The sequence below is a fragment of the Octopus bimaculoides genome, chromosome 5 (genome assembly GCF_001194135.2).
Source record: "Octopus bimaculoides isolate UCB-OBI-ISO-001 chromosome 5, ASM119413v2, whole genome shotgun sequence".
Taxonomy (NCBI): Eukaryota; Metazoa; Mollusca; class Cephalopoda; order Octopoda; family Octopodidae; genus Octopus; species Octopus bimaculoides.
Genome location: NC_068985.1, coordinates 32,106,268 through 32,116,530, shown reverse-complemented (window position 1 = coordinate 32,116,530; position 10,263 = coordinate 32,106,268). Strand labels below are relative to the sequence as shown.

The 10,263-nt window shown below is 32.2% G+C and overlaps 1 protein-coding gene across 1 annotated transcript in view; it reads left to right on the top strand.

The window, feature by feature from the left end:
* The window catches only part of LOC106867885 (glycogen synthase kinase-3 beta), an 83,400-nt gene that overhangs the window by 38,996 nt on the left and 34,141 nt on the right, over positions 1-10,263 (top strand). The window contains exon 2 of the mRNA XM_014912945.1: positions 3,800-3,990. Within this exon, the coding sequence (XP_014768431.1) occupies positions 3,800-3,990 (191 nt within the window). The remainder of the gene's footprint in view (positions 1-3,799; positions 3,991-10,263) is intronic.

Here is a 10,263-nt window from a genome sequence, read left to right as displayed (position 1 = left end):
TATATATATATATATATATATTCAGTAACAGTATATCAATCACATTTCATTAGACCTTGTGAATACTGTGCATTGAAGCCAGAACTATTTTTGATGTGTGACTTTCATTTCATTAGTCAGCTTGTATTTGTATGCTTGGAGAAAAGTACACATTTCAGAGGCAGAAATCATTTGTGTAGGGAAAAGAGAGTATATGTCAGAAGTGGAAATCATTTGTGTAGAATAGCTATAATTCTTCAGAATTTTTCAAATGAGTTTTCTCAATGTTGACAAAGTCACAGTACTTTTTTTGGAGGTGGTCTCATGTGTAGCTTTGTATCATAGAACCAGTGATCTCAGTCAAATTGATATCAAAAGGGTTGACTTTGAATATATATGTATAAATGCAGAGACAGACAGATAGACACATGTATGCATTAACACATAAAGCTCAATGGGTCACAATCATGGCCATCAGGCACATGTTGACAGGCCATGATTGTGACCCAGATAGATGCATTTTATTTTTGGGCGTTTGTTAGGGTCTAATGTCACTCAAATGCTCTGATACTCCCCAGAATGCAAGAGGACAAATAGTTCAACTAATGAATTTTCAGATGATGTAAAACTTGCCACCATTATATACTAAGAAGATATTTTAACTATTTTTTGTTTTCTATGTGTGCATGCTAGTCTCATTTTCATAAAATGTGCTCAGCAGTCCATGTATGTCAGTGCAAATCCCAGCGCTTTATGGGTAAACCAATTTCAAATTGAACACAATTTGAGTTTTATCAGTGAAGAAAATATATTACATTTCCTCTTCTAAGCAAAAGAAGGGGAGACTGAGTTTTCAACTACATTTGTCACCATCTTCTGAGAGAAGTTTAAAAATTGTTAATATATTGGTGAGCAAGTGGGTAAATATCCATGCATGATCACTGCAACTTGACTTTGAGCAATGCTATTGTTTGATTGTTTCCAAGCAGCATAGATGCGAGTGTCTGAGTTCTTCTAATGACCTACACAATCTTTTGCACAGACATGGCAATGATAGGTGCCTTTTGTAGCAGGTGTTCAGAGATCTTATCACAGATACTGACACATAACTTCATTCTATCATTGAATTTTCCAGTTAGTGTTTTGTGTTTTTTAGCCAAGGCCAGCCATAACATTCAATACATAATAGAGATATTAACCCTTAGAACCTGAAATGCTGGGGCACTGGCCCTATGCACTTGTGTTTTGATATGAAACCACAGAATTGTGCACGACATATAATCCCCTCATAACTTTTTTATTTTTTTGAGTTTTCAGAAAATTTTTGTGAATTTGAATTCTATATGCAAAAAAAAAGAAAAAATTGAGGTGGAAAACGAAAAATTTGGGCTTATTAGGGTTGCCTGTTTAGTCGCTCATAGTACTGCTGGTAACTGATAACCAAATAACCTGTTGATTGGTCAGGCTGTTGGCAACTAAAGTGACTAAATATACATACAGATTGGTTGATATTTTTATGTGCAATAGTGGTTATTTTGGGAATGTAGTTATGCTCTGAAGATTGGAAGATGTAGCAGTGCATCACTGAGTACAATTTATTTTCTTAATTTTATAATTTATACTTTTATTTTCTTCTTGCATTGTTAACCTGCAGAAAAGTCCCATTCTGTAGCCTACAAGAATTGTAAGGAAAATTCTTGAGATTTGAGGAAACTTGTCACCAAACATCAAGATAAAATATCTAACTAAATTAGCATGCACTAGCATCATAATAATGATAAAGTATTCAATAATTAAAGCACTAGTATTGTACTCATTTTTCAACAAAAATTTCTTTCAAAGAATTTTCCAGAGCAAAATAAACTCTCCAAAAAATGAATTCAATTAATGGACATTATATATCTTTCACTTTCTTACTTCTGACTATACCATAGAGGATAAAGTCCTCAATAATTATTGTGGAGTGGGTGTATGAAGTGAGGCTTGAATTAAACTGAAACACTAAAATTATTTTCAATATTAAATTATATATGGAGCTGTGTACATACTTCTGTATATTTTAATATTGCTAGGAATTTCTAACTCGTACCATAAAGCATCCTGCCCAAAATGCCAGACTTTTTTCACAGTAAACTAACTCAATCAACTTTGTGAAATGATCTATCTGTTGACATGGACCATCACTTGTTTCCTTGGATTCTACTGTTTTACTTTGGGATTAGATAATTGCAGGAATTGCAACAGGTTATTTGAAAAGTGAAGCCAGTAAAATGGAATATTGATTACAATATTCACACAAATTTTTTTTCAGATATTGGTAGTTATAGTAATCTTCATTTTGCATGTTTTTTCATACCAGCTTTGGCTGAATGGTTCTCCTCCAGTGCAGTTTTTCACCATTTATTGAGGTTACTTGTCATCTTTTCCTGTGAGATACAACATCCAGAGTTCAGCCTCCAGTACTTCTTCACATCTTCTTCCACTGATTCCTTCTATTTGGATCACTTGACTTTCCTTCACCCACCTTTCATCCTTCATATGCAACATATTTGTACTAGTACAGTTTTCTCTTTTCCATACCATGGCTTATTTCCTTAAACATCCATATTTTCTCTCAGCTCACTTCTGTATTCTGTCATTGTTTGCTTCATTTCTTTCGAGCTTTCACACATCTACATTTAATGCCACTGTCTCTAACCTTGCAATATTGTTCTTCACACATAGGCATTATACAATCAACACTTCATTAGGAGAGAAGTAATCCTTTGTTGCCAGTAGAGACAGTGGCTCTCTGAACTTTTTCCACTCTTTCCTTATTCTGGTTGCTATCTTTTTGCTGTAACCCCCCTTTACTTCTAATTAGGGAAATTTGTGTGTGTGTTGATAAATATGGTCTTTTAAAAATGATTATGCAAAAGTATCAAATTTGAAAATATAAATCAGTGTTTCTCAACTAGGGTCCATATAAGGTTTTATTGTTAAAATTTATGTACATTAAATTGGCTATACTTCTACAACACAAAAAATATTTTTATAATTTTTGTTATACAATTCATAATATTTAATTATAAAAGTATGATAGGATTTTTTAAACATTGAATGACTATGAGGGTCCATCTGAGTGAAATAGGAATCAAAGGGGTTCATAAAAGGAGAAAAATCTAAATGCTCATTAACTAAGATCAGAGGCATAGCTAGGTGGGGTTGGGGGAACATTGGAAATGATCTGCCTTGGGTAATGCTTTTATGGGATGGCATTTTTGGTCTGCTGTATAATCTTGTATATGAGGTGGGAATGGAGCTAGGGCAGCAAACTCAAGGGTGGCACACGCTAGCTCACTACTGAATAAGATGATGAGAATTACACCTCTTTCTTAAGTAGATATTTTAATCCAAAGCTTTGTTCTTTTTCACTATACCCATGGCAAAATTAAAATACATGTCATCAAAATACTACCAAGCATCTTGCATATGATGTCATAGCTATTTTAGATTAATGGATGAAATCAATGTCTTTTGTTTTAAAACAATTGTTTATTTTAGCAATTTATTTTAGCACTTGGTTTTAATTATGATTTCAATGTGTTTCATTCAAAAATGCTTAAAAATCATTGATCCTGGCATCATCCTTTGATGTTTTGATATGTTTCTTGAAACTAACAGCTTAATTTTGTTCTTGGTAGGTTCTAAAATATATTAAGTTTTAAAATGATGTGTTTTTGTCAAATATTTGAATTAAAAATTCATAAATTTCTGTATGTTCTTTGAAAACAAAATAACAATAAAATCATTCTTAATTTCTTATTTGGTTGATTTTCAGATAAAGATGGAAGTAAAGTAACTACAGTTTTAGCCACCCCTGGTCAGGGTCCAGACCGACCACAAGAAATTGGCTATGCCGATACAAAAGTTATTGGCAATGGCTCATTTGGAGTAGTTTACCAGGCCAAACTTACTGATACGGGTGAACTGGTTGCAATCAAGAAAGTTTTACAAGATAAACGGTTCAAAGTGAGTTACATTTGATATTAATCATTAGCTTATATCAGTTTTAACATCTCTATTATTTCTACTACTTTTGATTAAAAATGTTACACTATAAAGTTTGCTTTTTATATTTTGTCTTTAAAAATTATCTTTGTGGCATTTTAATGTTTATCAAAAGTTAATAATCACCTAGATATTGGATGGCTTTTTAATAGAGCTTTCTGAAGAAAATAGTCATTAATTTGAATGAAATCACTCAATTTGTTAGTAATTTTCTTTTTGATATTTGACAAAAATATGCTGCAGTGTTCTTGATAGAATTCAAAACTATGATGGATATTTGAAAATTAATAACTGGTCAAAAATAAATTTGAATTTACTGTTGTAATTTTGTTTATGAAGCTGACAAAAATATTTGTACGTAAAGTTTCCTGAAAAACGTAAATGAATTTTACTTATTACAAAAGTTATCAATCAGTTCTATAGGTATGCTTTAGCAAAATGATGAAGTTCAACAAGTAAAGATAGATTTCTTTAAAATGAAGGAAGGGAGTCAGAAAATACTGTCTTAGAAATAATTATATGCATTGTTGATTAGTTTTATTGCATTTGTGTTTGAATCTGTATTTTCCTTCTGAAACTTATCTTGTCAGCTTTTGACACACTGCAAAATTTCAAATTTACAGAGTTTATTGATTTACACAAAAAACATGAAAAAAGGATATCTCATCACTGTAATAAAATAAACAAAATAAAGGACCTTTTTTTTTTTTAGGTTCTCCATTCTCTGCTCTCGTTGATTTACCATTGTTTGCTTAGACACCCTTTTGACATTAAGAGTAGAGGCTACATATACAGTGCACCCAACTACATCTCCTTTTCAGATCATTTAAAACACAAACTCATTTTATTAGTCTCTTAAATACCATCATCTTCTTAGCAAATGACTATATAAAATAACAAAATGTCATTTTTTAAGTTGCTGAGAAGGTTTGACATCATACAGTAAATGCATGACGTCTTTCTTCAAAGGCAAACTTTGTCTTAATTGCATAAGATGATTAACTACCAGAGAAGATATTCAAATTTTAGTGCAGGTTATTAGTATATAAAAAAAAAAAAACGTTTCTTTCTTTTCCTGTTTTTGTCTGTACCATCATCTAACTTCATGAAACTGTTCAACACACCACAGGTGCTATTCATATATGGGTTCCCTTCAAATAATACCCTTACATTTGGAAAACATTTTCTGTGTTTTGTCTGGCTGCAGGCTGTATGAGCAAACATTAAGAACATGAAAAGAATTTTTTCACATGATAAAGAGCTATAGTTAGTAAATATATGGTTTGACATTTTGCTAAGTATATTTTCAATGATTTTGGTGAAAACTTTTCCCTTCTACTTCTCATTAGAAATGGCTATTGATGCTATCAACTGACACATCTGCTTCTTACTCTATTTTCAGTACCATTCTCAATTCTGTTCTCATATTCATCACTTAGCTTTTGTAGCTGAGAAGTTCAACAAATTGTCTAAATAGTTTTACAAAATGGTGTGAAACCTCAAAGGCAACATAGCATTCATTTTTTTAATATGGCTCTTGTATTTAAATTTGTTCATTTCTACTTGTTCTGTTTTCAAAATGAAACTTCTTAGGTCTTTTAAATTATCAGTTAATTACTATTTGTTTAATGTTGCTTTTTGCCAAGATTTGGGAACACTTGTTAGTAAACAGCTTCATTATTTCACTGGATCGTCACCTTTTTCCAGTATTCATCACTTTCTTTAAGTGCAAGATATTAGGATAATCTCTCCTATGTCATATATTAATTCATCATTGAAATTATGAACGGATCAAAATTATTTGTATATATATTTTAAATGCAGAAATGAAAAATATTAATAATTAAATGAATACTTCGTAAGATTCAAATTAGTGTTGCTGTCCTATTTGTTGACCTCCACTTTCACATTTACTGTAAAAAAAAAAAAAAAATGAATATGTGTATAACTCTGTATCTGTAATGATACACACATATATCTATGCATCCCCACTCTCCCCCTTTCTCTCTTAACCTAATTCATGTAGGGAATCCCATGGCCCATAATTTTGGTAGTAGGAGCACCACTGGGGATTACATCTTAAATGTAGTGTATTGAAAAAGTAAAGCTTATTGCTCTTCAAGCTACACTTGTTGGAAGGAGTTTTAACTTAGTACTGCCTTCTTAAGAAATACTTGCCACTACAAGTATATATATGTGTATGTATACAAGATGCAAGCATGTATGTGTGATGAAGTTTGCAACTATGTGGCTTCAGGTTCAGTCCCAATATCTAGTAAGTGAATTTGGTAGAGCAAAACTATATGGAAGCCTGTCCTCTGTGTGTGTGTATTGATATGTATGAACATGCATGTGTGCATGGGCATATGTGCATGGATATTGATGTTTCACAGCATCACGTGTCATTAGTTAATTGAAATATTGACATTGTGACCAGTTGCTCTGTGCTTTCAAAGACCTGTAGAATAAAAAATCCTTTACTTGAAAATCAGAGTATACAACCATAAAATCCTACCTCAAATAAATTCCCATCAAACACATGTTAGAATGGAAAAACAGACATTATGTATATGAAAAAAAAAAAAATGAATGCACATGCAGTTGTTTACACATTGCATGTGCACATAAAGTTCTAGTATCATAAATTCTCTCAATTTGTACCATTAGTAAAATTAATGTTAACTCACCTGCCTAAACTTCAAACGAAATAGTATAGTTAAGCCCACTCATCCTTCATGTATCATGAAAACTAGTATATTTTATCTATGTTGTATTTAGAGTTCAACTGTATTACAGATCTGTTTAATCAATGCTAATGTAACATGTATACATATGGTGATGTATTTTTCGGATCTAGTTTTTTTTAATTCGCAAAATATGCATTTTTTAAATGACAGTAAAAAATCTGAAAATTGACGATGATAAAGTTTTCACACCTACTCACACCAGTTGATTTTGTTGCCTTTTTTTTCTAGGATTTCTTGTTCTTGCAAACAAGTCACAGGCATGGCTGTAGGAGAAGCTTGCTTCCCTATCATATGGTTCCGGGTTCAGTCCTGGTGCATGGCACCTTGGGCAAATGTCTTCTATAGCCTCAGGCCTACCAAAGCCTTGTGAGTGGATTTGGTAGACAGAAACTGAAAGAAGCCTGTTGTATATATATATATATATATATATATATATATGTGTGTGTGTGTGTGTCTTTGTTTGTCCCCCCATCACCACTTGACAACCAGTGTTGGTGTTTATGTCCCTATAACTTAGTGGTCCAGCAAAAGAGACTAAGCTTAAAGAAAAATGTCTTGGGGTCAATTTGTTTGACTGAAACCCTCCAAGGTGGTGCTCCTGCATGGTTGCAGTCAAATGATTGAAACAAATAAAAGAATAAAAGAAAATCCTTTTCTTTAGAATTTGTAATTTCAAATTGTTTCTATGTTGGCTGTAGCATGAACTTTCAGTAGCATTTCAGAAATAAGTTGAAAACTTTCATTTTCTATAATATTTTACTGTCTGGCACTCACCTTATTAACTATATAGTATCACATTACATTGATATGCTTGCTGTAGTCTAAAGTAACTCTGGATTTCCTTATGTTTTGAGGAGCACATTTACTTTGTAATTTAGCATGTTACCATACTTTTACTTCATAGCCCTTACTTATCCTTTTATAGGGCAAAGTTGGAGAAGACAAATAAGATTAATGTTTTTGATTAGAAGAATGCTGGATTGTTTTTTCATTTGTTTACTGAAGACTTTAAAAGTGTGATTGTCTTTGATCAATAGGAAAGCATGTCCAGTACTGGCCCTAGTTTAGAAATAAGACAGAACCATCAGATTCAAAAGAGCTCATGCTGTGTAAAATTGAAAGAATTTCCTCTGTGATACTTTTGTTTGAAGAATTCCATGAAGGTTTGTGGATCAGACAAAATGCCTCCCTTTAGTTTACAATGAAAGCAGTTCTCATATCACATTTTCCAAATTATTTAGTTTTCAAAATAGGGTCCAAGAAATATTTAGTTAAAACTATTCTGTAACTCTAAAGCATAAACTAAGCCTCTTTGAAAGAGAGAGAGAGAGAGAGAGTATTCATTGTTTTACATCTGCTTTTGCATGCTAGTATGGATTGGACAGGCTTTCTGAGACATTGTTTCACAGCTGGATGTCTTCCTGTTACCAATCATTTAAGTCACCTCTTACAACATGTAGGGACATGGTGTACTCATTCTGCCCACCCCTCTCTTTCTCACAATATTTTAAATAAGCAGCAATTTTAATAAGAAAGAAATTGCTGCTGTATAAGTAGACCCAAAACGTCAACAAATATTTCATCTCCAGTTCAGTCCTGTGTATCTAATGAAATCACTTTACTCTCAAAAGTCAATTCACATAGCTTTAAATGAGTACCATTGACTAGCTTGGGTCATTACTGTAGCCACTGGACACTCAGTGCTGAACTTATTCTTCATCTGGCCTTGAGAAAGAAATGAGGACAATTTTAGTTCATTTAATTTTATTTGTTTGAAATGAATTATCATTTGTTGCTTTTTTCGAGGTAGGTTTGGGTTCTCCTAGATCAACTGAATGTCTTCTTATTTTCTAAAATATATTCTCTCAAATATCTTTCTGACATTATCTAGTCATTGTTCCCTTGCATTTGTGTCCTTGTAGAAATAAGGTTTCCTTTCTAAAAAAGGTAAAAATCGTACTTATGTTTGGTAGTTTTTCTGCATTATCAGCTGATGCACTAATAAATAAATTGGAATTATTTGTCAACTTGCCAAGTATACTACTTCAAGTCTCATTCACCTACTTGTTGACTTATTTACACAATACTAAATTTCACTAGTTTCATATTTTTGATTTGGGTTTTCTCTATCTCTGAATGAGATTGCTTTTAGATTTTTAGGCTTTATGCCCAACTTCAGACCTTTTTCTCAGCTTTCAGTTTTCACATTTCAAAAATGTGAGCAACAATTCTGTATTTTTGATTAGGTTATGGTCTTAATAAGATTATCTCTTCAATGGGTAGGAATTGAAATAACGAGTTGTTTATATTGATTCTTCCCTTCAGGAACTATTAAGACTGATGGACTTATAGAATTAGCCTGTGAAGAACTGCTATGCATTTACTCTAGATTTCATCTAAGCATAAATTATGTTGGCTCTTCAAAGAAATTATTTTTGTTGTGTTGTCAAAAAGGAAAAAATAAAATATTTGACCTTCAGAGCTAGTTACTATATACATTTTAACTTACATTATGAGCTACTATAAAGAATTAAACTTCTTTTTTCTACAATTTCACTGAAAATGGAATTTAATTAGCATGTCTAACATAATTGTTTATATAAATCCTGGCCTTTATATTTTACACACTTGTATTGAAAATATAGTGAAAATATTTCAATATTTTGAAATATAATCTAAATAAATTACTCAGTAAGTTCATTGTTATTATTGTTCTGGCATTTCTGATACCATTTTCTTTGTAATTCTAGATACACGTGAATGAACACTCTCTTTCAATTTCTCTACTTTAGTGAAGGTTAATATCTTGATTGATATTTCAGAAATGCCATTAAAAATGTCTTCCAGAAATATCCCAAATTCTAAAGAGATTTTTTGATTTTCTTTATTTACATATATATTCTTTTATTGTTTTCCTTGTTTCAGTCACCATGCTGGGGCACTCCCTTGAAGAGTTTTTGTCAAACGAATCAACCTCAATACTCTTTTTTTTTTTGTTTCTTAAGCCTGGTACTTATTCTATTGGTGATTTTTTTTTACCAAACTGCTAAGTTCTGGGATGTAAACACACCCAACACCAGTTGTCGAGCAATGGAAGGGGACAGAGACAAACACACACACACACACACATACATTTTATCTTTTACTTGTTTCAGTCATTAGATTACGGCCATGCTGGGGCACAATGGGCCTCTTTCAGTTTCCATCTACCAAATCCTCTTCCAAGGCTTTGGTCAGAATGAAAAACCGAACATAAACAGAGTACGGAAAACACACAGGCCACATAGAGAACATTTCCTTCATCAGCTGCCACCATTCTAAAACTAAGCGTTTCGACACCTTTCTTTTATGAATTTAAGAATGTAAAAATGTTGGTTTGCTTTTGCATCTTCTTTAAAACATAAAAGTTTGTATGGAAGATGAATGCCATTACAGGTTTTTAAGTAGGATTCCCTGCTAAACATTTGTGGCATTTATTCATCTGTGT